The 15,491-nt window shown below is 40.9% G+C and overlaps 1 protein-coding gene and 1 non-coding gene across 2 annotated transcripts; both read right to left on the bottom strand.

Moving 5' to 3' along the window:
* Positions 1-232: 232 nt before the first annotated feature.
* Positions 233-15,066, bottom strand: GLIPR1 (GLI pathogenesis related 1). Its single transcript, XM_056116087.1, has 6 exons — positions 14,810-15,066; positions 11,182-11,421; positions 6,488-6,603; positions 2,800-2,885; positions 503-529; positions 233-398 (listed from the first exon to the last, which is right to left on the bottom strand). Exons 1-6 carry the CDS (start codon positions 14,999-15,001, stop codon positions 244-246), a joined length of 816 nt encoding a protein of 271 aa, XP_055972062.1. The 5' UTR covers positions 15,002-15,066; the 3' UTR covers positions 233-243.
* On the bottom strand, positions 14,065-14,227 carry LOC130029485 (U1 spliceosomal RNA). The gene has a single exon (XR_008793356.1). It is a non-coding gene; the product is annotated as a U1 spliceosomal RNA (small nuclear RNA).
* Positions 15,067-15,491: the final 425 nt, after the last annotated feature.

Here is a 15,491-nt window from a genome sequence, read left to right as displayed (position 1 = left end):
TGCAGCCAATCTGAATTTGATCCCCAGCACACTATCCGTTCTCCTAAGCACCCCCAGGTGTGATCCCTGAGCACAGAGCCAAAAGTAAGCCCAGAGTACTACCGGTTGGAGCCCATAAAAGAAAAAAGTGAAAAGTGGAATTTGTTCTGAGAAGTTTCTTTGAGGATTTGTAATAATGGTTTTTTTTTCTTTTATAAATACAGAAAATTTACACATGAACGAGGTTCTTTTTTTCTGGATTTATTAGCCCAAAAGAGTTAAATGAGGGTATTTGCGCTTCACAAAAATGGTAATTATAACACTCAGTATTATAATTGGTGGATTAATGATGAGAAATAGAGATGTGTATCTGTTACGTGAATATATTGGCCAGTCTGGAAACATAAGAGAGTAGTAACCTGTGGAACAAACAAAAATATTCTCTTAAATGTTATTTCTTACAATGTTATTTCTTACATTTCACATAGGATTTGATGAAAGTATTTAAAGTTGCTATACGTACGTGAAACTTTGTCTCGCTGGGGGTTGGCTGTAAAGTCAAAAGAAAAAAATTCAGAGTAGGTATTTGTGAGACATTCATTTTAAAAAGCAAGCGTCCAAGTTATGACCATTAACTGTGCCTTTTGCTTTATTATAATGAATTTCAGAGCATATTCAAGAATTTGTATACCAGCATTGTTAACTTCTAAACACTTTATATGCACATTATACATTTGATTGATTTTATATACCATTACTATAAATGGAAAATCATTATACACCATAACTAGCGACAGTAAATCCAATTAAAATGAAATTATTGGAATTTTACAATGTTAGCACTGTAGCACTGTCCTCCTGTTGTCCAATTTGCTCGAGCGGGCACCAGTAATGTCTCACAACAAATTGTGAGACTTGTGATTGTTTTTGGCATATCGAATACGTCACGGGGAGTTTGCCAGGCTTTGCCATGCGGGCAAGATACTCTTAGTAGCTTGCTGGGCTCTCCGAGGGGCGGAGGAATCAAACTCGGGTCGGCCATGTGCAAGGCAAATGCTTTACCCGCTGTGCTATCGCTCCAGCCCACAATGTTAATAGTAATATCATTACTGAAATATTTTTTTGAAAATAAGTTTTTCTATAGAATGATACCATTTTGATTTGTCAGTAATAAATGACTATGGCCTCTTGTCCATGGGTATTTGAGTCTCAGAAAGTCGTAATTCTTTTGCCGTGGTCTTTTTACAGATTTTGACCAGAGCCTTAGCAAGAAAGTTCCTGATTTGCATTAGCTTTTTGGATATTTTTCTTAGATATGCTTTCCACACCAGTTCAGCAATTACTGGAATGGTAACTAACAAGTAGCTATCCTCAGATGGAACTAGTCGTTGGTTTTATCTACGGTGAGTTAGCATGATGCTGCCATTTGCTGCCTCTTCCTTGACATGAAATCAAGGATATAATGTGTTGTTACATTTTTCTTGAAAAATGTAACATCTGTGCACTAGCTAAAATCATCTTGCCATACCATATGCTCAGCATGTTTTACAAAATCATCCTGTTTGGCTTCCATGAGGATTTGCTACAATGCCAATCATTTCTAAAGAACCAAGAATTACCTTTCTTCCCGTACTCATTATCTTTCAGAAGGAATCTGTTAAATGCAATTTTTTTCTCCTTGTAACTATATCCTTCATTCATGTTAGCATTTTTCCTTAATCTTTTCTAAGAGTTCAGGGCTTTTCATTATTGGACCTTAGTCTTTGTTTTTGGATTTTTGTCCCACAAGATTAGTTAGAGATCATCTAAGGCTGGATTGCCAAAGTGAAAAGTTTAAAATGACAGCAATTTTCTTCTTGATAGAATCTGGTGGTGGTATTTTTTATCCAGAATCTTTATATTTTGGGGGGCCACACCAAGCAGTGTTCCAGGCATATTCCTGGCTCTATGCTCAGGAATCACTCCTGGCAGTGTTGGGGAACCATTTGGGGTGCCAGGGATTGAACCTTGGTCAGCTGCATGCAAGGCAAGCACCCTACCCACTGTGCTATCTTCCTAGTCCATACTGGGATTTTTGAAGGAAAGTGACTTAAGAAATGTGCTCAAAATAGTATTTATTTGTCCAGATTAGACACATTGGACATACAAAATTACATCCAAATTTATATACAAAATTTATCCATATTTATATGTCTATTTTTCTATATTTCTAATTTCTCTATATTTATAGAAATTATAGACAATTCCTATTTACTTAGAGTTTAGTGGGGCAATTATCTGATTGTATATAATTATAGTACAATTATTCAGTAAAACAATAAGTGTTATTTTTAGTTTAACTGCCTCATTCTCATCAAAATTGGTTTTATTTTTCCATCTTTGACCTTCACTGATATTAAGTGGCTGTCTTACTAATAAAAATTACCATGTTGCAGCTTAATTTCACAAAATAAGTTTTCCAAATCGAGATCTAGCTTTGAATCCCTTACACAGGCAGTATTACAGAATTTGGATTTTTGTTGTTAACCTTATTTTTATCTTGAGGGAATTAGCAAATGTTAGGTCCACAATTTCCAATATATCATTTCTTTGGTTGTTTTACATATTGGAAGTAAATAAAAGAATATGAATTGCTTTTTTTCAATTTATCTTAACCATATATTTATTCCTGGAATCCTATAACATTTTGTTTGGTGACTGTTGTGGAATTTCCTGAAAATAGCTTTTAGTACAAAACAAATTTTGTGTTCTAGTTCTGTAGATACTAGGAACTTGGTTTTGATCATATTGCATTATCGGTAAAGTTTTCATATTACTTACCACAGAGATTGTCCAAACACATGTCATTTTTGTGGCAGGCACTACAAGTAGAACCTTTCTTATAAGGCCAAGTTGGGTAATTTCCTCTATAAAGTAGAAGAAAGTTGTTCATTAGGAGAGAGCTTTCTTTTCAATTGTAGTTTTCTTTCAATCCACTAAATCCAAGTAACAGTTTTTCACAGAAAGAGAGGATTATAAGAAATATAGAGAGAAGAAGACAAATGAAGTTGCTAATATTTACAGGGCTCATTTTCCATGGATTCTTGTCCAAATCATTTAATTATTATAACTAAGGAAGAAATTATTTTATATCTAGCATATATAGACAGGAAAGCTAAGGTTTCTTAGATATCAAGAAACTTGAAAAAATTACAGTATTTGATATAAAGTTTTTCTCAATTGACCAACAGTTCCATCTAAAGCAACTAACACTCGTAGAAAAACTGTCATGACCCATAATTACTCTCCTTAGTCCAACAAGCCACCATAGTTATTATTGGCAAGGACACATTTGACAAGGCTAAGAGGCTCCCCACCATAGTAACATGAGATGTGGAGAATTTCAACTATGCAATTTGTTTTCCCATAAAAGATAAGTGAGAATACTGTTCATAGGTTAGAAACTGTTGTAAGCATTCTTGAACAAAATAGTTGATTTGCACAGTAACTCCAGTAAGGAAAGTTATCTCCATTTTACTTTTAGGGACTAAGGCACTTAGGCATTTAATTAAGGTCACACTAGAAAGGGAATAACCAAATAATGAAAATCTGGTGAATTTTGGCATGATGAAAGACTGTAAACTTACTTAAAGTGCCATAGCAGTTAAACTTTTTGAAGTTTCTTGTTTTCTTAATTTTATTTTGAGAGCTCCATCCAGCAGTGCTCAGAGGCTACTCCCAGCAAGGTGCTTAGGGGACTGTGGTTTCTGGAATTGGATCCATGCCTCCTGCATGTAAAGTGTAGGTGGAGTGAGGAGGCTTTTGGAAAATTTTTAACTCCTAAATACTATAGGACCCTTCAGCCTCCTAGTGGATCTGATGGGATATTTCTCAAAATTGTTTTCAAAGTAAATATTTGTGGAGTCAGAGCAACAATAGTACAGTGGGTTTGCTTTGGACATAACTTGCCTTGGCTTAATCCCTGGCACCCCATGTGATCCCCAGAGCCCACCAGGAGTGAGTCTTGAGCACCACTCAGTGTGATCCCCCAAAATAACATTTGTTATTTATGATGTACTAATATGTGCTTCTCTTACATTTCATTAATCAGGGCATTTTATCCAATAATTTCAAAGCAGTGAAGAACAAACTTGTGTGTAATCTGCAACAATTGGAATGGGATACAAAAATATCTACTACTTTCTTTACAAAGATAAAGGTAGTGCCAATGTGGACTAATATAATGTGTATCAAAACTTCGTAATAAAACGTTATTTCAATAAGAATTTACTTTCGAAGTTAAGAATTTATTTGAAGCATATTAACACCTGTTTCCAACCCATATGTTCTAATCACATTTGACTCCAAATGATTGTTTCAGAAATTAAATTTACCCCGTGCTTACTTTGCATCAAGGAAAATGGCCAAATAAGTATAATAGAGATTCTGACAGCAATTATTATAATAAAAGATGTTTAAAATGGACATTAGTCATTGACTGTTTTCATTGTTAAAAAGCACAGTACTCATTGATTGTTTTCACGGTCACGGTCCTCCCGTTGTTCATCGATTTTGCTTGAGCGGGCCCAGTAACGTCTCTATCATGAGACTTTGTTGTTACTGTGTTTGGCATATCGAATACATCATGGGTAGCTTGCCAGGCTCTGCCGTGCGGGCAAGATACTCTCAGTAGCTTGCCAGGCTCTCTGAGAGGGGCGGAGGAATTGAACTCGTGTCAGCCATGTTGGCCGCTTGTAAGGCAAACGCCCTACCGCTGTGCTATCGCTCCAGCCCATTGAGTGTTTTACATTCTAAAAAAGTTTTTGTTTGTTTGTTTGCTTTTTGGGTCACACCCAGCGATGGACAGGGGTTACTCCTGGCTCTGCACTCTGGAACTACTCCTGGCAGTGGTCGGGGAAGCATATGGGATGCAGGGGATCGAACCTGATGGCCACGTGCAAAGCAAATTTCCTACCTGCTGTACTATAGCTTCAGCCCTCTCTAAAATGTTTTTAATACAATAACTTGTACCACTTTGTTCCTTAATTATTTATTCTAAACAGTAGAGGGGAATTTTTTTACTTCAAAAACAAGCTGAAAAAACAAAGGAGTGGTGAGTTCTAAGGAAATGCAGGATTTATCTTGGGAGAACCATGTTCTTAGAAATATAGATTTGTTTAGATGAGGATGGTTAAAACCATTCAGGTATTATTGGTTCTAATAAAGAAACAAAAGCTTTGGGTTTTACCCTGATTGTCTAAAGGAAAAAGTGTTGGAACTCTTAGATTATGGAGAAGGAATGAGATTTTTTTTTTCCAGAAATAGTGAGGCATCCCAAGCTGGTGACTAAAGTACTTAGGAACTGTAGTATCTGCTCCTCGTTGGACATTTAAGTAATCCACTCTGAGTGAAAATCTACCACACATTACCCTGTTCAGCTGGGCCCAATGGAATGAGGTGGAAAGACTTGTGTCCTTACTGTGGATAATGCAGATCATGCAGATCTGAGAGACAGGGAGCAGTGAAAAGAGAGCCACAGTGCAGCGGATGGAGTTTTTATCTTGCATTCAGGTTCTATCCAGAGTATCCCCTTTGGCCTTCTGAACACTGCAAGGAGTAATTCTTGAGTGCAGAGCTTAGAGTAACCCCTGAGCATTGTCAAGTATGTGCCTTAACCAAATATATCCTGGATTGGAAAACTGCTGAATGTCCGATTCCAAATCTTGCAGTTACTGTAACTAGGGAATGAAATAACACTTCTGAAGAAATGTCTGGAATACTGAGGAATATAGTGAAGTTGTAATTATGCGGAATGGAAGTCTTTGACTTTATGTATATAGGAAAAAAGTCCTTAGAAGGCAGAAGGAAGTAAAAATATGTATAAAGTAAATTTTATAATTGTGTTTAATTCAGCTGGAGCGATAGCACAGCGGTAGGGCGTTCACCTTACAAGCGGCCAACATGGCCGACCCGAGTTCGATTCCTCTGCCCCTCTCGGAGAGCCCGGCAAGCTACCGAGAGTATCTCGCCCGCACGGCAGGGCCTGGCAAGCTCCCCGTGACGTATTCGATATGCCAGACACAGTAACAACAAAGTCTCCAATGGAGACGTTACTGGGCCCGCTCGAGCAAATCGATGATTAACGGGAGGGCTTTACCTTTACCTTAATTCAGCTAGACTTATTTTGATATTGTAAAAAGAAATGCCATATTTTCATAGACCAATAAAGTAACATTAACCCTTCTATTTCGTGGTACTATCACATCCAACTAATCTAGTTCCTATAGATATTTTAGTCATGTTACTCAGTATGTGTCAGTGACATTTGTGAAGGCTATCTGTATACAAACACAATCATTCAAAAAGGAAAAATATACAGAATGTTTATGAGTAAATATCTGAGTATGTGAGTTAAGGGCAAATATTATTTTTGCTTCTACACTTTTATTATCTATACTTGTTAATAATAAAAATATTTTCAAAATATATATTTTTAAATATTTGGAAAAAGATTTATCTGTGCACTTACGCAGGTCCATAGTTGCATATAAAATGTGCTGCGTGGTTAATTTGTGTTGAGCGAGTAATAACTGCAGAACAAAATTGTACTGCACAGCCAACTTTGAAACTATCTGCCCAGACAACCTGAAAGGAAAAAAAAGATTTTTAACGAGGAAAAGAATAAAATGTACATTTGCATATGATTGTCTTCATGAATATCACATTGTGTATTTTCCGCTAAGGGAGAACACATCAGGGAAACGTTTGTGCTCTGAATTTGCTAAGTAATGTGTTCCCCACTTGTACCCAGGGCCGTAAAACCAGTTAGGCCATTATCACCCACTTTGGGAACTGCTGGAAGGATTAGTCTCTAAGTGTGGAACAAAAGGAAATGAGAAAAATCAAGTTAATGTTATGGGCCTAAGCACATTTGCGGAGGGGAGGAGGGGGATTGATGGGGATGACACCCAGTGAAGGAGGAAGTGGGCCGGTGCACTTTTGACATAGGATTCTGTGCTGGGCCGCCTATGAGATGAGTCTGTCCAAAGGAAGTTTGGCTTCACCGTGAAAAAAATCTCCCAGTTCTGAGACTAGGTCAAGGCTAGAGATATAAATCTGAAAAGCATGGAATTAGATTAGATCAGAGGTCAGGAGAAGAGTTAAGTAAACAATCTGAGCACAGTGTCTGGGCAGGAATGCCTTGCTGACCCAGCTTGTGAGGCTACTGAGACTTTTGGTGACTCCAGGTGGAAAAGCAGCTGGTGCCCGGCACTGGCCAGCTCAGTCTGAGTCCATCAAGGAGGCCAGTGAATGGGTGAAGACTCTCCGCAACGCAGTGTTGTCGGGCTCCAAACTGAGCTCGGGCCACTAGGAGCCATTGAAGGTGGACACTCAGTTGCCACGGTGCCCCAGCTGCTAGCTCCAGGACTGGAACATTCTATAAAGTCTAACTGCCGGGCCAGGTGCCCTTGCACAAGCTTCTGTCATGGCACTGATTGCTCAAACAGGAAGGCGTCCCTGGGCAGCAGCATCAGCAGGGCCGAACTCAGGGTCTCTGCATTCCATCTTTTCTAGGCAAAACCTCTCTTGCCCCCAGGGAAACCAGATGGTTTGGAGCTGCTGTGTGTTCTGTAGGGCTGGAACGATAGCACAGTGGGTAGGGTGTTTGCCTTGCCGGAGGGTGACCCGGGTTCGATTGCTCCATCCGTCTCGGAGAACCCGGCAAGCTACCAAGAGTATCCCTCCTGCACGGCCGAGCCTGGCAAGCTCCCTGTGGTATATTCAATATGCCAAAAACAGCAACAACAAGTCTCACAATTTGTTGTGAGACATTACTGGCACCCACTCAAGCAAACTGATGAACAACAGGACAGTGCAACAGAGTGTTCTGTACCCAGGGCAGCTTTTCCTGACTGGATTTTCCACTTTCTCAATAGCCCCTTTCTGACAGCGGTGGGGCAATGGTCTAGAGATGCCAGTGCCAGTGATGCTGAATTTACACTGAAGCAAAACTCCAGCAGTAATAGGAAAGGTCTCGGCAGCAACTGGATCCACTCAGAAAGTAAGATCCTGGGTCCACTCACTGGATCCACTGGATCACTCACTGCATGCTCAGAGAAAGTTATGGGACCAGCATCTTAGTGAGAAGCCTTAGCAGCTGGAGGACCTCCCGGGGAGAGGGAGTTGGGAGAGGAATGAATGCAAAAGGATGAAGTGAAGGGAGAATGGGACACCCTAGCCTCATCGCCTGGAACAGAACTTGAATTTACCCTCAAACCTGCAGTTTCTCAAACATCTGTAAAGACCTCTTTCTCTGCTGTATTCTCATGATCCACGCCATTAAAATGAACCACAAAATAAAATGTAAAAAAAAAGTGGAAATAAGAGTTAAAGGTGCAGTTAAACCCGTCTTCAAAGATCTGAAGCAAAAATAAAATAAGATTGAATTGTGTGTGCACGGCTGTCAGGAATTCTGTGACAAGAACTGTGACATACATGGGATATGCAAAGGAAACTTGAAGAGAAGCCAATAGACAGCTTCCCAAACTGTAGAGAAACCTAGTTACGATTCTTATCTAAGGGTTTGGGCTTGTGAAGGCGAGGGCTCTGAGGATGTGGCGTGATGTGTGAGGATGTGATGATGTGACGACGGTGCTGCATTCTGAGAGTCCTCCAGCAGAGAGCAGCACCTGTGAGAGCTTTCCAGCAGGACTGAGGCTAGGCCAGTGAGAATGTGGAGTTTTCCTCAATAAAACAAAAATACCTCAAAAAAAAAAAAAAAAGCTCTTTCTGGGGAAGACAGTATAGAACAAGAGGAGGTTTCCCTGAAGTTGAAGGTAGGGTGAGGTGCTTCCAAGGAAGGAACCTTTCCTCTGTACTTCGTGGCCGGAAATCACTTAGGAAAACCCAGAAGTGAGTGCCTGGTAAGAAAAAGCCTGGCCTTAGAAGAGTGGCAGATGGCAGGGGGACTATGGAGTGGGGTCCTGGACATTTGGTGGTGGTGGCTGCAGTAAATTCGTCTGTCAATCCCCTGTACTTTAGTCTCTACTTTTGAAAACTTTTCTTTCAGTAAGTCATGGTCACTTACATTACTGTCAGTGATAGGGTTTCTTGCAAAGAACATCCCCACATCACACCCTCCACTGTAGGAGAACACTGGTTTGTCCTTTCGCCCATGCTACAAGGAGCTTAGGTTTATCAGGTTACACCCATCACAGTGTGCCCGGTCACCCCCATTCCCTTGTTTATCTGTAACCACTTCTCTACCCTCTCTTCCCCAAGGTTAATCAGCTATTCCCCCTAATCAGACTCTATTAACTTGTAAGGTCAGATTCCTCAGAAATCTATGTTTTCATATCACGAGGATCAGACCATCCTGTTATTCGTCGATTGCCTCGAGCAGGCCCCAGTAACTTCTCCTTCGTCCTAGCCCTGAGATTTTTTAAAAAGTGCCATATTCAAGGCTCTTTCAGAGTTAGGAGAATAAGACCCATCATTGTTACTGGTATTAATGCCCTGCTTTCTGCACTCTCTCCAGGGCCCCAGCTAATGAACTGAATTCAGTTTAATTGAACGAGTCTAACCAAATAAACTTAATCCAATAGAACCTACAAGGATTCTAGAACTTGTGACAAACAATGGGGCTGGAGCGATAGCACAGCGGTAGGGTGTTTGCCTTACACGCAGCCAACATGGCCGACCCGAGTTTGATTCCTCCGCCCCTCTCGGAGAGCCCAGCAAGCTACTGAAGCTACCGTATTCGATATGACAAACACAGTAACAACAAAGTCTCCAATGGAGACATTACTGGGCCCGCTTGAGCAAATGGATGAACAACAGGAGGACAGTGGCAGTGACAGTGACAAACAACATTGTATCTAGGGAATCTATTGTCTCTCCCTTTTAATTGAAAATCTACCTTTTAGTTCTGAGTTAGTTCATCTGACTCATCAAATGGTAACACAAATGGGTTGAGGTGCTTGTAGACATTGAAACTAAAATTGATCAATATTGCCATCTAGTGGGCATTCCAAGCACAACCAAACCTGAGCTTCTAAGTTGCACTACCTATTTACTTTAAAGTAAAATTGTTTTATTTAGGGGACAAGGAGACACACACACACACACACACACACACACACACACATACACACACACAGAGTACACATTACAGACTGTGATTTAAGCAACAAAGTGCAACAAATAGTTAACTATTCCCCTTTCACGCAGCCGACCCTGGTTCGATTCCTCTGCCCCTCTCGGAGAGCCCAGCAAGCTACGGAGAGTATCTCGCCCAAACAGCAAAGCCTGGCAAGCTACCTGCGAGGTATTTGCTATGCCAAAAACAGTAACAAGTCTCACAATTTGTTGCTATTCCCCTTTCAAGTACCAGCTCATTCATACACACTATATAACTTCACCAAGTTCATTTTGCCTAGAGTTATCTTCATTTTATGTTTCAGCAAACATGTTCTAGCTCAGCTTCCAAGAACATACAGTTAGTTCTTGTTAATTAACTTCTCTATGAACAACTTCTAAGTGTCCTTATCTCCCTTGGATCAGATAAATGATTTTGTCCTCTTTGCTAACAGAGGACTTTGTTAATTTCTCTGAATTGCATTAGACAGGAAACTATAGCAGAAGGGAAACATCTAAGCAGGTCAGGAGTCATTTCCTGTGAGGCACCTTATTTCCTGCTCCTCTCCTAAGTTTCTCTCTCCCACTTCACTGCTCTTGCCCTCTCCAATAAAGTATCAGCACTGACGCTATGATCTGAAGCTGACATTTAGAATTCTGCTCTGGACTAGCTAAACTCAGGATCTTATAACACTTATCCAGCACGGGATTGGATAAAATTCAACTTCAACACAATGAGCTAACACTTCACCCCAGTGAGATTAGCACACATCAAAAAGAACAAAAGCCACCAGTGTTGGTGTGGATGTGAGGGAAAGGGAACCCACATTCACTGTTGTAGGAATTCTACTATTTCTGTCTCCTTATGAAATAATATGGGCGCATCTAAAAAAACTAAATAATAAGCTTCCATATGACCCAGAAATCCCACTTCTTGGCATCTACCTCATTGCTCAAAGCACCATTTTGAAGACATTTGTGTTCCTTTGTACACTTGAGTGGTATATATTTTTATAAAAGCAGATTTTGATTTTTCTCCTCACATTTGAAAAGATAGTTTCAAGAGAATATAGGGAAGATTCTTACCTGAGTGTAATGGCCACAGACACTGCGACATTTCCGAGTCTTGAAGTCATAGTCTTTTACTTCATTGTACCAGCTTGTGATGGCTGATGACACAGAAAAGATGGAAACAGTCCCTGTCCAGATGTTTTCTCCCAGAGCAGTAAAATTTGGGTGCAGATGTTGGCCTAACCTTGGGTTATGTTGAAACTGACAGGTTCTTGCCCATCTTTTTGCAATTTGGGCTAGTTGTGGATCCCATGTCTGGAAAAAAAAAAGTATACAACCATGAAGTGTAGAAAGAGCCCTGTGGAGCAAGGAAAGTCTCTTCAACAAGTGGTGCTGGGAAAACTGGGCGGCTATATGCGAAAAAATGAACTCAGACATCTATCTAATGCCAGGCACAAAATGGATCAAAATGGATTAGAGATCTGAATATCAGACGTGAATCCAGAAGGTATCTGGAAGAAAACATAGTCAGAACCCTCCATGATATTGAAGTTAAAAGCATTTTCAAAGAAAAGCCAATGACCAAGCACTTAAAAGCAAAGATAAACAAATGGGACTACACTAAACTAAGAAGCTTCTGCACCCCAAAAGAAATGGTGACCAAGACAAAGACAGCTCATGGAATGAGAAAAATTATTTACCCAATACGCATCTGAAAAGGGGTTAATATATAAGGCACTGGTAGAAGTTTACAGGAAAAAATACCAACTCCATCAAGAACTGGGAAGAAAAATGAAAAGAAATTTCCTCAAAGAAAAAATGCAGATGATCAAAAGGCACATGAAAAAATGATCTACAACATTTATTATCAGGGAGATGCAAATCAATACAATGAGATACCATCCCACACAACAGAGACTGCCACACATCAAAAAGAACAAGAACAACCAGTGTTGGTGTAGATGCAAGGAGAAAGGAACTCTTATTCATTGGTGGGAATGCCAACTGGTTCAGCCTTTGGGGAAAACAATATAGTCTGTAGCACTGTCCTCCCATTGTCCATTGATTTGCTCGAGCGGGCCCAGTAACATCTCCATCGTGAGACTTGTTGTTACTGTATTTGGCATATTGAATACGTCACGGGTAGCTTGCCAGGCTTTGCCTTGCGGGTGAGATACTCTGGTAGTTTGCCGGGCTCTCTGAGAGGGGTGAAGGAATTGAACCCGGGTCGGCCATGTCGGCCACATGCAAGGCAAACGCCTTACCCGCTGTGCTATTGCTCCAGCCCCAATATAGTCATTTCTCAAAAAACTAGAAATTGAGCTCCCATACAACCCAGCAATACTAATTCTAGGAATATATCCTCAGAGCCCAAAAAACACACAGCAGAAATCCATATGTCGTTCTATGTTTATTGCAGCACTATTCATAATAGCCAGAATCTGGATTAACTTGAGTGCCTGAGAACAGACGACTAGATAAAGAAACTATGGTACATTACACAATAGAATACTATGCAACCACCAGGAAAAACAGTCATGAAATTTTCTTATAAATGAATGGACATGGAGATAGTATTATGCTGAGTGAAATAAATAAAAAAAAATGATACAGACACAGAACAATTGCACTCATCTGTGGGTATATTTAAAAACAACAACAACAACATGAGACTAATATCCATGGACAGTAGAAACTAGAGCCAGGAAGACTGGTCCACAGATGGAAACTTGCCAAGATGGAGGGACTAGGGAAGGGCAATTGGGATAGAGAAGAAAGCACTATAACAATGATAGTTGGAAAAGATCACTCTGGTCAAGTACTGAGTGCTAAAAGTAAGTAGAGGGGTATACATTGATAAACTGGCAAGCCATCACGATCACGACCATCCTGTTGTTTGTTGATTGCCTCGAGCAGGCCCCAGTAATGTCTCCTTCATCCAAGCCCTGAGATTTTTTAAAAAAAATGCCATATTCAAGGCTCTTTCAGGGTTAGGAGAACGAGACCCACCATTGTTACTGGTATTTGGCATATTGGGTACGCCACGGGGAGTTTGCCAGACTCTGCCATATGGGCAGGTTACATTCAGTAGCCTGCCACTTTGTCCAAAGTAAGAATGAGATAATAATAAAGCCATAATCCTGAGAAAGAGAGAGACAGAGAGAGAGAGACAAAGAGAGAGAGAGAGAGACAGAGACAGAGAGAGAGACAGAGACAGACAGAGACAGAGAGAGAAAGTGAGAGAGTGAGAGAAAGGAAAGTGCCTGCCATCAAGGTAGGCTGGGGAGGGGTTAGGGATGAATATGGTGGCAGGAGGGAAACTGGGGACATTGGTAGTGGGAATGTGCACTGGTGAAGAAATGGATATTGAAATATACTGTGACTGAAGGGTTACAGCGATAGCACAGCAGGTAGGGCTTTTGCCTTGCATGCGGCTGACCCGGGTTCAATTCCTCCATCCCTCTTGGAGAGCCGGGCAAGCTACCAAGAGTATTCCGCCTGCACGGCAGAGCCTGGAAAGCCCCCCATGGCGTATTGATATGCCAAAAACAGTAACAACAAGTCTCACAATGGAGATGTTAGTGGTGCCCGCTCAAGCAAATCGATGAATAACGGGAGGACAGTGCTACAGGACAGTGCTCCGTAGTGACTGAAATCCAAACATGTACAACTTTGTACCTGTGTATCTCTTGGTGATTCAATAAATTTTTTTTTTACAAAGTTGGGGAGAAAAAGGTGCGTCTAAAAATAAGTAATTTCCCCCAAAACCTTAAATATGTTGATAATTGAATAGTGTTACTGTATACATTTAGATATAAAGTTGCTTTCAAATTGAAAAAAAAAAGAAAATGGAAGAACCTGTTCTACAACAATGTGAATGTAGGGAGCAAAGTGCAGATTGTGAATGAGGAAAGACAGGAACCACCCTACATGTGTATCTCTTTTTCTTTTTTTAACCAGGGGATAGAGCAAATACAGTCCTACACTATCACAAATTATGCAGTCGAGTTTCCCACATTTGGGGAAATTGCAGGAGTCAGCACATCCCAAATGCAATGCATAAGCTTCACCTTGGGAAAACTACCTTCATGATCATGGTGTCTCCCCGCCAGGTAAGTATTGCATGTGTACCTCTATCCAAGCCTTGTCTGCAGACACTGTGTAGGCCACATTCTCCGAGAATTTAGTATTGAGAGAAGGACGCAGACCAACAGTTCAACAGAGGCATTTGTGTGCCAAATCTATGTGCCATGCTTCACATATTTTCATTATTCAGTAAAAATCTAGAAGGGCAAGAGCTCAGCATTGCATTGCTGGAATTCAAACCCAAGCCTGACTAACTCAAAAGATCCATGCTAACATCTTGGGAAAGGGAATACTCTGCTGGAACAACAACAATAAGTTTAAAAGACAAAACAATAAAAAAGAGAGATCCTCACATTTACCAGACAGACAAAAAAAATTGAGCCACATTTCTCTATAAGCAAAGGAAAGGAAGCGTCTCAAGCAGAGGCAAAATGTGTCTGTGTGTTCACTGATCACAGCGTTAGCAGGCAGAGCTAAGCTCAACCACAGCCTGTAAATCAATTGTACTCATCAATCACAATGAGGGAAAACATCATGCAGGGATACTAAGGATTTCCATCACCACGTTAGCTGTTTTTGGATTCTTTTGTGCCACAAATAACCGATGTTCGCTTACCATGTACTGCATATCCGTGGCTGGTGGGTTGACCTCTGAACGGAATTTGTTGTGAACACGAACACAGTCTTTGATGAAAGCTTCATCCTCAATATCTGGCAATGTATTTTTAGTGTACTCATAACTGAAGGCTAAGCAGACAAGCCAGGAGGTGCACACCAGCGTGCTTTGCAGGCTGGGTCTGCCTGGCATGGAGCCTGAAGGCTGAAATCCAGAGCGGCTGCAGGCTGGGAGCTGGCGCTGGAGTCTGTGCTTCACCCCCCACCCGGGACATTAGCAGCTTTGAGGAAACAGAAAGCAGAAACTCTGCTCCCTGCTCTCAAGAGGTGGCTTTCTCCATATATGGTGTGTGGCTCATCTTGGGCTCCTAATCCTATTTCTTCTTCTTCTTTTTTTTTTTCTTAGTGGTTTTCAGTGACACAGCACCTATTACAACACAATAAATTCCTGCTGGGTGAACTCAGTTTAGTAATCGAAGATAAAAGCACAGGCTCTGTTTCAGGCGCTGCTTCACTGTGACTCAGTGAAGCACTCACTCAGTAACTCACTGTGAGTTAGCTGTGATTAAGCCCCCAGGGCTGATGACCTAACAATCAGGAAGAGGCAGAAGAAGACAAGGCTTTAAGGGAAAGGATCCTTTACCCATGGCTTCAGGCAGATTGTGGTCAGTTCCTGAAGCTCT

Source organism: Sorex fumeus, unplaced genomic scaffold, assembly GCF_029834395.1.
Source record: "Sorex fumeus unplaced genomic scaffold, SorFum_2.1 ptg000003l, whole genome shotgun sequence".
Lineage (NCBI taxonomy): Eukaryota > Metazoa > Chordata > Mammalia > Eulipotyphla > Soricidae > Sorex > Sorex fumeus.
Note: the sequence above shows the minus strand (reverse complement) of the source record. Positions and strands in the feature narration are given on the sequence as shown.